At 42.1% G+C, this 15,642-nt stretch overlaps 1 protein-coding gene across 1 annotated transcript in view; it reads left to right on the forward strand.

The window, feature by feature from the left end:
• LOC144792905 (cytochrome P450 2J2-like) overlaps positions 1-15,642 on the forward strand; it is a 107,574-nt gene that overhangs the window by 15,643 nt on the left and 76,289 nt on the right. The window contains exons 2-3 of the mRNA XM_078668110.1: positions 4,010-4,172; positions 5,624-5,773. Coding sequence (XP_078524236.1) covers positions 4,010-4,172; positions 5,624-5,773 — 313 coding nt within the window. The remainder of the gene's footprint in view (positions 1-4,009; positions 4,173-5,623; positions 5,774-15,642) is intronic.

A 15,642-nucleotide genomic window follows, 5' to 3' on the forward strand; every position in this document is an offset into this window, starting at 1 on the left:
CTGGTGGGGCCGGATGCCCAGACAAGAGGGTAGTCTGGGGTGAAGGATTTAGTAGCATTGGTAAGGGGAAAAAAGAATAGACTTACTCCAGTTGACCTGAATGCCAGAGAGGCCCCCAAAGCGCACAACCTCCCTTGTCATAGGGCCGAGATTATCTTGTGGATTGCAGATGTAAAGCGTGACATCATCCGCATACATGGATACAACTAGGGCCCGTGTGGTGTTGTCAGAGCCAGATGGAGATAGGTTCCATAGCAATGGCAAAAAGCAAGGGGGAAAGAGGGAACCCTGCCTAGTGCCCCTTGAGATGGAAAAATGCTCCGTGACATGTCCATTGATGCAGATGCGGGCCGTAGGTAGGGTTTGGAGAAGCTGGATCTTGCGCACAAGCCCGGACAGAAGCCCAGGCGAGGGAGGAGGTAGAAGAAGAAAGGCCATTCAAGGGTGTCAAAACCTTTAGTAGCATCTAAAAGTGCCGCAACAGCAGGAAGAGACAGGTTTATCTGGTGAAGCACAGCAAAGATGGTCCAGCGATTATGCGACGTGGTGGACCCGGGGATGAATCCAGATTGATCAGGACGCGCGATCAAGGATATTAGTGGAAGGAGACGAGTGACCAGTAGTTTAACGTAGATTTTATTGTCAATAATAACAGGGACAAAGGGCGGCAGGAGTCGCACAGCTCAGGGGATTTGTAGGTCTTAAGGAGAAGGGTGAGCATGGCTTCCCGGAGGGAAGGGGGAGGCACCCGTGCTCTAGAGAATCATTATACATGGCAGCTAGGTGAGGAACCAGGACGGGTGCATATTGCTTGTGCGTAGAGTGGGAAGGGTGTAGGGTGAAGGGATAGGAGGGAGATATGACAGAGAGACGAAGGAACGTCTGCCCAATGTCTGGCTGGGTAGGTGACGGCCGAGGGGGGATCTACATCCCGTCTCCTCTTGAGCTAGAACATGCAGTGCATGGAGAGTGGGGGCTGTAGGCGTACCTACATGGGAGCGTGGTCAGAAAGGGTGCGGGACATATGGCCTGTGGATATAACTCAAGAGGCGGCATCATACATGGCGAGCCAGAGGTGCAGATGGGACCAACACCCACGTGAACAGACATGCAAGTGCCATCATGCTGATCCGGATTGGTGCGTCTCCGCATGTCGACCAAGGCATGGTCGGAGAAGATCGCATTGAGAAGGGTGGTGGACCGGGGGTGCTGCGCATGCCGACCTGAGCGGTCAAGTGTCTGGGAAGAAGCAATATTGAAGTCCCCCCCCCCAAGGAGAGGGCAAGGAACCAGGAAATAAATAAGTTGCCCAACATTAATAAAAAAAATCAGGGGCATCAATATTAGGACCATAAATTTTGGGAAGAATGAGGGGCTGTGTGAGAAGTGTCCCTTTTAAAATGACATAGCGGCCCTTGGAGTCGATAAAAGATTGGGTGGTGTGGCAGGGAATCCCCCTGCGAAGTAGGATGGAGATGCCTTGCGAACAGTTAGGATAGATGGATGAGCGGATCTCATCCCAGTGTCGAGATTGCCACCTGGAGGAGGAAGCATAGAGAAGGTGGGTTTCCTGGAGGAAACAGATGTCTACTTGATGGTGTATGAGGTGTGCATGCATAAGGCGTGCTTTACTGTGGTCAGTTAGACCTCTGATGTTCCAGGTCCAGACTCTACTGTCAGCCATTGGAGTTGAGACATGGATATGAAATGATGCGTGCCCAGCATGCCAGAGTGTTAAAAACAGCGAGTGCCGGGATACATGAGATGCAATTGAATGTCTTATGTGACCAATAACAAAGAACAAGACAAAAGAATAAGAAAGACAGGCCTCTACGAGGAGGCCACATCCCATGCCATAATCCCCCCTGGGGGCCAACCCAACTGGGAGGGGAACAGTCATGGGCAAAGTAGGGAATCCTCCCAAGGAGGCATGGCTCTGCCAGGCCTACAACCCTGACACTAGGACAGGGTGGCCAAGCCGCATATGAAGGTGGACATCAGGAGCCAGAGCAAAAGGAACTATAGAACATCCCCGCACCGAGGGTGCATCATAACAATACAAATAAGACATCAAGCATCAATGGTGGCAATGGTGCTAAAGAAGAGCGAGGCAAAACGAGTATAAAATGGTCCAGAGGAGATCTACCACAGGCAATCAGATACCCAATAACACATTAACATGTGAGTCACATATAGAGTAAACATAGGTGCGGCTACAGCATTGAGCAACCAGTTAAGTCAGTTAACAACAAAGCAGGCAACCTGAGAAGCAAAAACCTAGCCATGAAAACCAATATCAGTCATGGTTGCTCAAGCCACCACCGTCGGCTAGCTGGGAACTGGGTGGGGTGGAGCAGTACTGTTTATCTAGTTTCTTTGTGTAGGCCAAGGCAACTTTTGATTCGGTAAAGACGTGTATGTCGGAGCCTTGCTTGACTCACAGCATGGCCGGGTTGGCCAGGGAATAGAAGACGTCGTGCTTCTTGAGCAGCCGTTTGGCTGCGAGGAACTCACGTTGGGCAGCTGGCACCACCAACGTGCAATCGGGATAAAAGGCAAGGGAGTTGCCCTGGTGACTAATTGCACCCTTCTCCCTGGCAGCACAGAGAACTTGCTCACTAGCTTGAAAATTTTGCAGTTTGGCGATTATTGGTTGTCTACCTAAAACCAAAATTCCTGGGCACAGTCCAAATGGTCAGTCCGCCAGTGGAAAAGAACATTCCCCACACCAAAGGCCTTTGTCTCAGGTCTGGGAGTAAGTTCACAACTCATCAAAGGAGCTTTTCATCTTCTGAGGTTCAGTCACAGCTAATGCGAATGGACATCTAGAGGCTTTAGGCAGGGGAAGGGTAACTTTTCTAAAAGTGTACTTTCTAAAATGTTTGTTACAAATCCAACCTCACCAATGAATTGAACTTATAATAAATATTTCAAATAGTACAAACATGAATTTTATAATTATTGCCTAGCCGCAGATAACACTACTAAATGTAATATTGTATCTTAATGCTTTCTTTTAAAAGTTGATTTTAGGGCCTTTTCAGTGCAAGGGCATGTTCACATTAGTCTTCTACATGTCCTACTTTTAAAAACCATGCACCCTGATTCACAGGAAGTAAGGCCTAAACAGGGATGACTTTATAATTTTCATTTATTTTAGTTATTGAGAGTTTTATATAGAGCAAACCAGATCCTTTGGGAAACATGGCTATTTACAAGTATAGCAATAGAAAGTAAGGTACAAAATGATAAGAAATTTACCAAAGTGCAATATAAGTTACATAAGCAAGAGGTGGGAAAACAAAAAAATATCAACATATACTGATATGGAAAGGGTCCTTCTGGTAATGGAACGGTGTGTAGATTTGCAGGAAAGCACAGGAGAAATGACTTGTAAAAGAATTGTATGGGCAAGGTTGTTTGGCAAAAGCAGCCATTCTGAAGTAAAACCTGCACAGTCAGGCAATACATGGCAGCCCTGTAGTCATGTTCATGTTTGCATTGTGACTGCAGAGGGTAGCACATTGGCTGCTGCAGCAAACGTGCAGGTTTTGGGTACCCTTTGGGCACCATATACTAGGGGTTTATGGGTAAGTTACATATTTCAATTAGGGGTATGCCAATTCATCATGTTGAAAGGAAGAGCACAGGCACTTTACCTTTGGGTAGCAGGGGTAAAGTGCACAGGGTTATACAGCCAGTAAAAACAGTCAAGGCAATAATCTGTGAGTACACCAAGGAAAGATGGTAATTTCCAACACTGTGCACCTCACAACCTGCTCAATTAATGATTTCTAATGCAATGACTGATTGATAGTCCCTTAAGGTCTCCTTATTGGGGATTGTTACTACTCTGAGTAAGGTGGCAGAGGTTGTAAGTAGCTAATCAGCCTTGTGCAAAATGGATATTAGTGACTTTCTCTAAAGGGACAGCTTTCTAGTTGTCAGCTTTAGTAGTTTTCCCGCCCCTTGTTTTTTGATTCATTGCATGTTTACTTCCGATCCACAGCTTGCGAAGACCTATGGGAACGTTTTCACCGTGTGGCTGGGGCATACACCACTGGTGGTGCTGAATGGATGCCAGACTGTAAGAGACGGTCTAATCTCTCACTCTGAGGAGCTTTCTGGACGCCCTACAACTCCATTGTTTGATGAAATTTCAAAGGGCAAGGGTAGGTAACACTTGCTCCACAATGGCACAGATACACAGCAATCAATAACTTGTTTTTTGTGTAGCTCCTATTACTGCAGTTTTACTAGTTATAAGTGCTGTAAATAGTGTTTTTACTATCATGCGTTTTGCGATGTAGTGATATTCAATTTATCAACTTTGGAAGAATGGGAGGATGCGTCCCTTGCCAAGAATTGATTATGTGATCTGCAGGTGTCAGCATATTTCAGTGTCAAGCTTTTTACTCACTGAGCCAATCTTCTAGCTCTGAGACCATCAGAGGCAAAGACATTAGTGAGAAGGAGGTGCCATTCACTGGGGAATGAATAGATGGATTGCCTGAATATTTTATACAATCATCTATCTGCCACCATACCATTCTTCTTTCTGGAATGGTGACTGGGTGCCTTGTACAAATGTACAGTAGTAATTCACCTTTTTCATATCTTAGGTGTGTGATTTTTAAATCTTTATGATTATAAGTTTGGTTCAGAAAGCCAACTCACACAGACCTTTCAATGAGAGACTTTGGTTTACACCTGATTTATTTCTACTGACAGAAAAGATTTGTGAATTGTGCACATAGCAAGTGAGTGGATGGATCAGCTGTGAGGACAGGCTGCAGAGCAATTTTAGCACAGTGAAGAACTCAGGCAACCTGCGTACACAGTGTACTAGTTACACAATGTAATGCTAATGCCACACCTCTGCACTCTGAGTAGCAGTCTACCTCTTAGGATACCTTGTGTGTGGTCTTTCCTCCCCAGCAGGATACAAGCATCTGCTATATCTGCCTAGGTGTCTGAAGTGTGAGCTATTGACTGATGGGACAGGCAGTGGTGGTACACTAAGAGCTTCTGAAAACTGAGCTAGAAGCAGAAAGAGAACATAGCTAAGAAGTGGTCATAGTCATACAGGTAAAACTACAATAATCTAAGTGCCAGACCTGAGTAAATTTTATAAAACTGAGTGATTCCTATGCTACAGGTAAAATGGCTCTGGTATTTGAAAGGAAGGAAAATAGTTGTGGACCCTCCAAGGCAGCTGCACGAGAGGTGTGAGGGGCAGCAAGAGACAATTATGTTAGGGGAGAAGATGGAATGTGAGAGCCAGATTCAAGTCCTGACTTTGGATCACTATCCCGTGATTCTAGGCAAATTACTTAATCTCCTCATACCTAAAATAGCCTAAACTTATGTAATGGTAACCTAGTGCTCATATACAGCACTATAATGTATTTGGGCCATGTTTGTGCTGTGTATAACTACAAATAAAAATACTTATAACTCAAAAAGATAGTTGATGACAAATCAGTCTCTCTTGTACTATTTTGAGTAGAGCAACTTCACAGGTGTAACATTGGAAAAGAGTTTAAAAGCATTCTTCAGCCATACCTAAAAATAAAGGGGGGTACTTGACAACACAGACAGTTTTATATGTTTAAATCCTTAGGAGTTATACTTTCTTCTGGACACAACTGGAAGCAGCAGAGACGCTTTGGACTGATGACCCTGAGGAATCTTGGACTTGGGAAGAAAAGTCTAGAAGCGCGGATCCAGGAGGAGGCCCAGAGCTTGGTGGAGTATTTTGCAATGAAGAAAGGTAAATGACATAAGGGTCCAGTGCCACTTTTGTGTTAATAAAACATTTGGGGTCAGATTTCAAAGTTAGTGGCACACTCTTTTTACAGCTACTGTAAATGAATTGGCCCACAGATCTATGCACCACAGCATTTTATGGTCTTTCCAAGCTAGTCAATACCAATGGATGTTCTCAAACCTATTGTAATGAAGGGTACTTGATGGAAGTAAGGGTTGTATGACAGGTTAAAGTAAGTGGAGAAAGAAATCCACAGATGGGAGAGGAAAATGGCAGAATAGTCAGCAAGATCACCTTGCTTCAGAGGTTGCCAAATTCTGACTAGCAAATAGGAAATTTGCCACTTCCATCTACGCACAGCCATTTCAACTTACATCCTTATTGGGCAGTGAAGTATCAGTCAGACATCGAACATAGACTATGAAAAGGTCAACACTCCAGCAGTCAGTCCAGCTGCTTAAATTAGGCTCTGTGCATGGTGCCTGTCCTGCAGCAGGGACATTGTCATATTGCCACCTGATCTGCCAAAGTGCATTGCTAACTCCATCTGCAGTGGCATATTCACCACCATTCTTGGTGGAGTGAGCCTAGTGGAAGAGAGTCATTGAAGGTATGGCAACAATGAATAGTGTGGCCTTCAAATTTTTGTAAATGCTCTCAGCATATTAGATAAATGACATATGAATGCATATGGTGGCACCACTTCTGCCTGGGCACAAAAGCAATGGTTGCATATTGCCCAATGATTCCCATCGCAAACTATTTGTTCCTATGAGAAAGACTGATGGCCTGTCTCCTCAGAGTACAGACTCTTTTATGTCGGCGAACAACGTTTTAAGTAACGATGAACAAAGGAAATGTCCAACATAGGGTCCATGTCTTGATCCTATGTCTCTACTTCATGTGCAAAACCCTTGAACTTGTCTTTTAGTCATGAGGAATTAACCTGTCAAGAATAAATCAAATTTTTGAATAAAATACGTGGATTAATGCTGATGAGTAAGTTTTAATCATTTTCATTTCCCAACATGAAAAACTTCTTTCGAAGGAAATCATCTAAAGCTGAAACAAAGTAATCCATTAAAAGGACGAGCATCTACATGAGGAATAATCTGACCCTCTGAGTATTTAATAAATTCCAGATTTTCTAATACATAAAACTTATGAAAATTGCACTTTCAATGCAAGACAGAAAGTTCAGATTATGTCAAATTTAACAACTCATGCCCTACATTTGTTGACTCTTGATCAATGGAATTAAATTAGATGATGCAGAGGTTGACCCATTTAACCAATCAGCAGTCTACAGAATGTTTTCCAACTTTCCTCACATCTAAAAAGCTTTTAAAGCCATATCCCCTTTTAATGAATGCACTCTTAACATCACCACATCAACACCTGTTTCTCTCATAACATCAAATCCAAATTGCATCTGTGGAAACCAAACTGGTCTATACATTTGAACATGATGGATCATCAGCCAATCTATCCCAGGAAGTTCAGTATCCCTTGAATATACATAATATTGCTTCACACACCTCATCACCCACACAGTTTAGCATGTTCAACTAACACCATGGACCTAATTTATGGGGATTTGTCATTGAGCAGCTCAGCAAGTCATCTTGCTGCGCTGCCCTACATCAAAGAGAAAGGGCTGGCATGCACCATATTTATCCAATACGATGCATTCCTGTGCTTCCTCCTGGGAAGGGCTGGGCAGCTTCGGCAGCCTAGCATCAATGCAGGCACCCTTTCACCATGGTGCAAGGGTGCCAGTGTTGTCGGCAGGATTGTTTAAATGCAGGAAGGGGCACCTTCCTGCACAGAAATAATCAATATTGCAGTGTTCCTCATTCTATGTGTGCTGCAGAATGTAGCATACATGGAAGAGGAATAAAGAAGACAACATAAAGTTATTCTTCCTTGTTACGCCTCACCTCTGAATGTGTAAGATTTTGGCACCTCTCCAGGTTTACATGGTCTGGAGAAGCACCAAAATACATGGAGTTGGGTGGGAACTAACATTTTAAAATGTAGAATACTTGGACTTCATCAACTTCTAAAATGAAATACGATCATGAGTTTACATTTGAACACATTTGTCACCATCAACATCCCATCTAGCAACCGTGCCTTGCTTCAATTACTGATGTATCCGAGTTCACCATACAATACTAGAAAGCTTTCTTTCAAACTTCAGTCAAAAAATTAATAACCTCTAAGGCAAAGACACCCACAGGATGGAAACTCAATTCTAAACTCCAAAATCTCAGTTGTTCCACACAAACCTGTACTTTTCACTGTGGTCCATGCTTTTTTGACCAAATATGAAGCTTATTTAGAAAGTTATCAGAGTCTACTCATGACCCTGAAATCATCCACACCGTAACCTGCAACTGAAAGACTTAACATGTGCATATTCTTTAAGGTTCTCCCAAAATGGCCAGAAAGTGAGCATTACTGGAACTTTTAATGTCATCTCCATCAAAATCGGACACCACACTTGAGTTGGCCACCAGGGAATGATAGAAACCAGACATACTCAATTTGTCCTCACCTTAAAAAAAGTCCAAGAAATTATTGCAAAAAGTGGAAAAGGATTTGCTCCCACTTTTGGTTATACAGGTAACAATGCATCTGCTGCCTCTGCATCCAGATATGGTCTCCGATGGTAGGATTTCTGAAGCTACTTCGATAACCAGGAAGTAACCAAATCTACCACAGACAGAATCCAGTATTTCTCCAACACTACAAGTGCTTTGCTGTTCAACATGTATTCACTGAAATTCCTAAAATGGCTTATTTTCCAACTTGTCTCCACATACAGTCATCCTAAAACATGTTCCAATGAATCAGAAATCAATGGGAAACTTACTAAATCTGTCATGTTCTTCAATATCAGCCCCCCCTCCCCCTTAGCTGATTGGCATACTGAACCATCAATACACTATGGGGCACATTCACAGACTTCATAAACACAAATTAAATTTTGTAGTACATTCGGTAGTACTACAATAGCACTACTAACTTACTACAAAAGAACATTCACTAGCATACAAGCTGGGGTCAAAAATGCCCTGCCTCTCCTATCTTTCAAGAGTGGAGAGCTTTGCACCTGTAAGTTTATGTTTTACTAATAAGAGGGGCAGGGGGATGGGTTGGGAATTGGCAACATTTACAATTAAAGGAAAGGGACTATGTGAGGCATTAGATGGGGTTAAGGGATGTCTAGCGTGGTTTAGGAAGGGACATATATCTATCTATAAACAAATAAGCCCATTGGTATTAACAAATTAATTGTATAGTTATTGCACCAAGAACAGATCCAAAACAGCAGTATGTCCACTCCAATTCAGAGCTGGAATGAGTCCATCATCACACATGCCCAACCACTTATACTGCAATACCCTTACATAGAAAATAGTGGAAACAGGGTATCCCCTACTCAATAGGAAATAATGTTAAATTACATTATTCTAACTTTCAAAAATATAAATGCATCTAATTTAATGTTAAAAACATTGACCTTGTATTTTAAAATATGTTAACAGCTCTTGGAATACTGAAACATTAGTATAACTTTCTTTTTTTCAATATTAAAATTAATTTAAATGATTTCTATACATAACAGTAAATAGGTAGTACTATGCAATAAATACATTTGAGGGATTTTTTAAATACCTTAAAATCATGAAAATAATGTTAGTTTAATTTAACATATTAAAGAAAATTAAAAAGCTAGTTATTAATGTTTTAGCTATTTTACATGTTATTCTATGTTTACAATGAATATTTTATATTATTTTACTTTAATATTCACCATTAAAATATTTTTACTGTTTTTTCCTTTTTTTAATTTTAATAAAGTTTTAGATTTGTTTCTTTTTTACATTACCATGGGTAAAGCTCCACCCCATTGGCGTAGATGTCCATTTACATGTGAAAAGTTATAAGTAGTAAGTTACGTTCCACCCCTGGAGTCATGGGGGACATGTAGGTCTACATTTTTGAGGAACTTTACACTAGTAAAGAGACAATATTTGTAAATGTACTCAAAAGTGTAAGAGTACACTTATACATGTAGATTTACTCACATGTAAGCTTACCTTTATGACTAGACCCTACTCTATCTTCAGCAAAACCTACCAGTTATACACTAAACTCTATATTTCAAAAGTACTTGCCGGCTAGGTTCCCTTTTTAAGCTGTGCGGCAGAGCGAGCACACTCCCTGTCATTTCTCTCCATGCACAGAGCCAGCAGAAACACGCAGAGCAACAGTGTCTCCTGTCACAAACATTACAGAGAAGGCTGTTCATAAACTACATTGATAACGAATACAAAGAAGATATTGAGGGAACACCCTTTTTTTGCGCAGACAATTTGAGATGATTGCGTTATTGATTTTCCATCTGCCTTCCAGTATCTGTGCTTGTTGATTAGATTTTGCTGGTTCTGATTTGAGCCATAAAATGCTAGTAAACTGCTCACATGGTTGTCTCTTGCAGCCTCACCTATTCCTCAGTTCTGCTCTTCTGCATGTTTATCTGGTTCCATCAAAGCCTTGATGACACCAGGGCACTCTGTATGAACTGAGGCCTAACAATGGCTTTTAGGGATGGACAGAACCCAGCTCATTAAGTAGTTCATGTTAACAGAATTGCACTGCACAATATACAGTAGTTTTCATAGTGTTAAATTTAATGGAGTGATTTATACGGTATGGGAGGGCGGGCTTGATAAACAAGCAAGGAGGGTGAGTGTATTGTTTAAGAAGAGGTGGTTTATTCACAGTCACAACAGTATTGTCCAAAACAGAATGTCTTTCTTCCGGGTCTTCTTCTGGGTCTTCTCCTGAAGCACCGAGTGGGGAAGATGTTTCAGGCTCCTCTTCATTTTGGATGGGGTCTCCCCGGAGGCTCATAGAAAGGGAAATAAATGGAGCCGTCAGATACTCTGTTTTGAGGGGTTGATAGGTTACCAGTCACCACACCGGGGAGTGAGAGCAATGCGTTAGCGAAATGTGCACCAAGAAAAGAAAAATAGAACCGTACTTCCCGATTATCCAAATGGAAAAAAAAAACATGTAGAGGATAATAATAGTAGCAAAGAAAAGAGAGCTAGGGCTAAAAAGAAGTAGGATGAGGGGATTACGCTATTCTCAAGCAGATAATCTTTACGTATAGCTGCTTGCTTTTTTTTAATCTATGTCCAAATAGATGAATGCGTTTGTTCAGCAAACCAGTAAAGACACTTTCTTATCAGGCACTTTCTTATCAGATTGGCGCGATCTTACAGGCAGCAAGGCATCAGATGATAATACAGTACCAAACAAAAAGGGGGGGCATTTGTACACAGTGCCCCGTTTCTCTCCCCTTAATATACCTCCCGCCTTCAACCCTCGAGTTCCCCGGAGACAGCCCCACTCACCGGCTCTGCCGCAACTCTCCAGAGTCGCGGCCGCTCACCAGCCTCCTCCGGCAGACACCACCACTCTTTGGTCCACCGCTCCTTGATGTCGTCGTCTTCTCCTTGACCAACTTCAGCTCCCTCGGGCTCCTGGACTCCCTCGGTGTCTTCCTCTGGTGTTCTTCGGTCCTTGGCGTCCTCGCTTCTTGAGTGTTCCTCCTCCTTGTGGGTCAAAGACAACTGCTTCCTGTGAAGGCCCGCTTTCATTGGCCGACCAGTTCACTTCCGGGTATGTCTCCACCCACTTCCGGGTGAGGTCCGGGATCGCGCTGTGGGAAGACATCATACAAGGAACATAACGGAGGGTTACGTGTCTCTGCCTTCAAGTCCCACGATGTATCGGCTTGCTGGAAATGCATCGGCGGGTCGAGACTTGGAGACTTACAGGTATTACCGGGGCCCTTTTCCTCACATTCAGATATCAAATTTAGGGTTTGTGCCTCCTCTCACTGGGTGCAGTGTATTTAGGCGTGAGAACATTTCAGTCTGCTTTACATTTCTCCCTTTACACATATTTTTTCAAAACACTAGCTTCTAATGAACATACCATGTAAATATATATATATATATATATATATATATATATATATATATATATATATATATATATATATATATATATATATATATATATATATATATTACCTACTGGCGGTCGCCAGTAGGTATATATAGTTAGGATTTTTTCTGTATGGGATTTTTGAAAATTCTATGTCTAATAACTTTGGCGTTTGTGGACGGAATTGGCTGAAATTTTCAGGAAAATGGCACATTTTGTTTCTGAGCAGCCCCTGAAAATTGGGGGGGGGTTCGTCCAGGGGGGTCGAGAAAAAAGGGGGGTCCCAAAACGTGTTTTTAACATTGAGTTTTCCATAGGGCGGTTGGCCTCACTTTTAGCCCGAACGGCTGAATGGATTTGCACGAAACTTGGCAAAATTGTAGGGACTGGTAGCCCGATGTGCCTTTTGTAGGTCTCAATATATGTGCTCCAGTGGATTTTGAGAAATTAACATTTAAAAAAAGATATATATCTGTAACAGCGGACCGGGCAGCGCTCCGGTTCGCGTACTTTTCGCGCAACGGAGCTTTGTGAAGCGAAGCTGATTGGTTCTCCGGCGTCTGTCAACATTCCAAACAGTCCGTAGCGGCCGCCATCTTGTCTCTCGGTAGGATCGAGAGACAAGCGGAGGCCAAACCGAAGGGGTAAATGACCATAAGGGGGCATAGTAGATCCTCCCTGACCCTCTAGGTTTGATGTGGAGGTTTTAAAAGGGCCCCGCGGGGCAAAAAAAAAAAAATAATAATAATAATGGAACGGCTGAATGGATTTGCACGAAATTGGCAAAATTGTAGGGACTGGTAGCCCGATGTGCCTTTGCTAGGTCTCAATATATGTGCTCCAGTGGATTTTGAGAAATTAATGTTCAAAAAAAGATATATATCTGTAACAGCGCTCCGCTTCGCGTACTTTTCGCGTTACGGAGCTTTGCGAAGCTGATTGGTTCTTCGGCGTCTGTAAACATTCCAAACAGTCCGTAGCGGCCGCCATCTTGTCTCTCGGTAGGATCGAGAGACAAGAGGAGGCCAAAGCGAAGGGGCAAATGACCATAAGGGGGCATAGTAGATCCTCCCTGACCCCCTAGGTTTGATGTGGAGGCTTTAAAAGGGTCTCGCAGGGCAAAAAAAAAAAATATCGTTTTTTTAGTCTTTTTGCGTGGAGTGCGCCCGGTTCGCGAACCGGGAAGCGTTCTGGGGAGCGTACTTTCTTGAAAATTAGTGAAAAAAGTTAGAGTAAAATAATAATTGTGAGTGATCAGATGTAGGGTAGCTCTGAGAAGAGCTTTTGGGTTTATGGTACATTTAGGTACTTATAAGTAGGTACCAATGCACAGTCTTAAATTCAGAGTGAAAATTCTGTTGCCCTCATCTGAGAAGTGAACTCCATCTCCTCTGTAGATATCTTGCATGTAGTAACGCAAGTTATTGTTGTACAGGGAGCCCATTCCATGGTCTCTCATGTAAGCTGAAACAGATTTGTTTACATGCTTCCTCGATTTCTCAATTTGTGGACAAAATTGGTTCGACCACCTCCATTTCTGTCTTTGGCATATATTTGAATATACCAAGGCAGTCTGAGGAAAAAGTGCCATCAATTGCTCAAAGGTGTCCTTTAAAAGCATTTCCAGACCTACCCCAGTCAAAGTGCCCAAATCATTACCTCCACAGTGCACAATTAACAGGTCAGGTTTTGGCAAATGCATAAAGGTTTTCACCAATGGTATCAATTGGTGACATTTTAATCCTCTGTGGCCAAACCACTTAATTTCCACATCTTGTAAATTGAGGTTAGGTAAATTCCTGTTTTCAGCGTACCTCTGAGCCCAATAGATGTAACTATGTCCAACAATCCAGACAGAAAACATGGCGAGAGAAGGTTCTCCTGCAGTCAGATGAAGTGTGGCAATGAAATGGCAGTTGAAAAAATGAGAGTGTAAAATGAAAAAAACTGAGGAGTTTCTGTGTTAATGAAGCAGTAAGAGTGATTGGTGGATTTTGATTGCTGAAAACAGAAAGTTAGGGTGCATGGATGAGTTCGTTGAAAGATGTATTTTGAGTGGTGAAGAAAAAATCATTAAATGAAAGATTGCACTGGATATGCAGGTGCACTGAGAGTTCAGAGTTCAATTGCAACATTGTTGTGTGAACTTGGAAACACCAGAGGTCTTGCAAGAGGTGGTTGCTATGCAGAAAAAGCAGAGAGGGGGCAGAGGGGGGAAGGGTTTTGATTTGAAAAAAAGTGAGGGAAGAGTTTTGATTGGGTGACATGAGAGATATGTGTGAAGAATTACAGCATTTCTGTGCTTTTGATAGCTGCAGACTCTGGAGTGCATACCTTTTGCTCTGCTGAAGACAAATTGGTGTGTTTCTGAGACTGTTTTGAAACTCAAAGTATTTGCTAAGGTGAGAAAAGATTTCTTTAATTTAGATAGAAAATAGTGTGCTTTAAGGAGAAAATTATGAAGAAAGTTGTGTTTTTCAAATGTTGCTTTGTCTCAAGTGTTTTACAAATAGATTTTGATTCTTTGAGAAATTGTAATTGGAGAAAATGTGAAGTATTAGTACTGACAGGGTTTTTATGTGCATAGGAGCTGTGGAGTGTTTTCAAATTATGACTTGTAAATCGTTTTTGAGAAAAAGCAATGGTTTTAATATTGATGACAAGGACATAATTGTGTCTGCTTCTTTATAAGGTAATTGAGAGTCTCTGATGTTATTTTTCCCATTTCAATGTAAGAAGTTTGTCTGTGGAGCAAATTGCTTGTAAATATGCTCCCACCTGTGCATGGCAAATTTAGATTTTGAATGTTTGCGTTACATAGGCATGTTAAAGGTGACTGAAACATGCTGCAAAGGCAATCAAAAAATGCTTTTATGTGTCTTAAGGACATTTTAAGTCATTTCCCCATGTGCAGTCTTTTCAAATTATGAGTTGAAAATCGTTTTTGAGGTAAAGGAATGTTTTCAAAATTTATGTGCGCCATATGCCCCCAAATTTCTTTTTCAGGGGTGCAGCAGGGTGTTCTTGAGACACCCCTGCACCCTCGGAAAAATTCGTAATTTGCGATGAGGTAATTGCTAATCGCAAATTGCACCTTCATTCCTATGGGCCTCCTGCTGCATGGAAATGAATGGGTAATTTGTAATTAGCAAATAGCTCATCGCCAACTAGGAATGGTAAAGAATCGCTATTTATTCCTTAAAGTTCGCTATTTAGGAAATGCAAAAAACGTTGATGATACATATGGCGGTTCATCTCTAACAAGATAAGAAGCATAGGGATAGATTTATGATGACTGGCGCATCACCAGGGATGTGTTAGTCATTCTGTGCCGCTGTTCCGTCACCTATGGTGTGCTGCATTTACAATGCGGCGCATCATGGGGCAAAAACAGCACAGATGCGTGACGTATCTGTGCCGTAAAGGTGGCGCATTGCTGGAGTTGTATCGCAAGTGTGATGAAGCTCCAGCAAGGCTCAGGGGTGCCCCTGTCGCAGGGTTTCTGTTCTTACACAGAACTGTGGACAGAGGATTGGAACCTCGGCGAATTAGGGTGCCCCAAAACTCACCTTAGTAATCAAAAACCCCTTAGCAAGCTAGGTACAGTGTCACATTGGATATAACAAACTCTCAATGTTTAGACAATCCAGAATATGAACTTATAGTACCTCAGGATACGTGGAACTCATGAACAGTCGGTCGTTATATATTTCTTAGAAACCAGAACATGGAGTTAAGAAGAACACATGTGTATTTGAAATGTTTATTTACTAATGCCGTCTTCTCAGGCGTAGTATCTTAGATAATACAAGTACACATATTATCAGTAGCAAAATTACCAG

Source organism: Lissotriton helveticus, chromosome 11 (genome assembly GCF_964261635.1).
Source record: "Lissotriton helveticus chromosome 11, aLisHel1.1, whole genome shotgun sequence".
In the NCBI taxonomy this organism is placed as follows: Eukaryota; Metazoa; Chordata; class Amphibia; order Caudata; family Salamandridae; genus Lissotriton; species Lissotriton helveticus.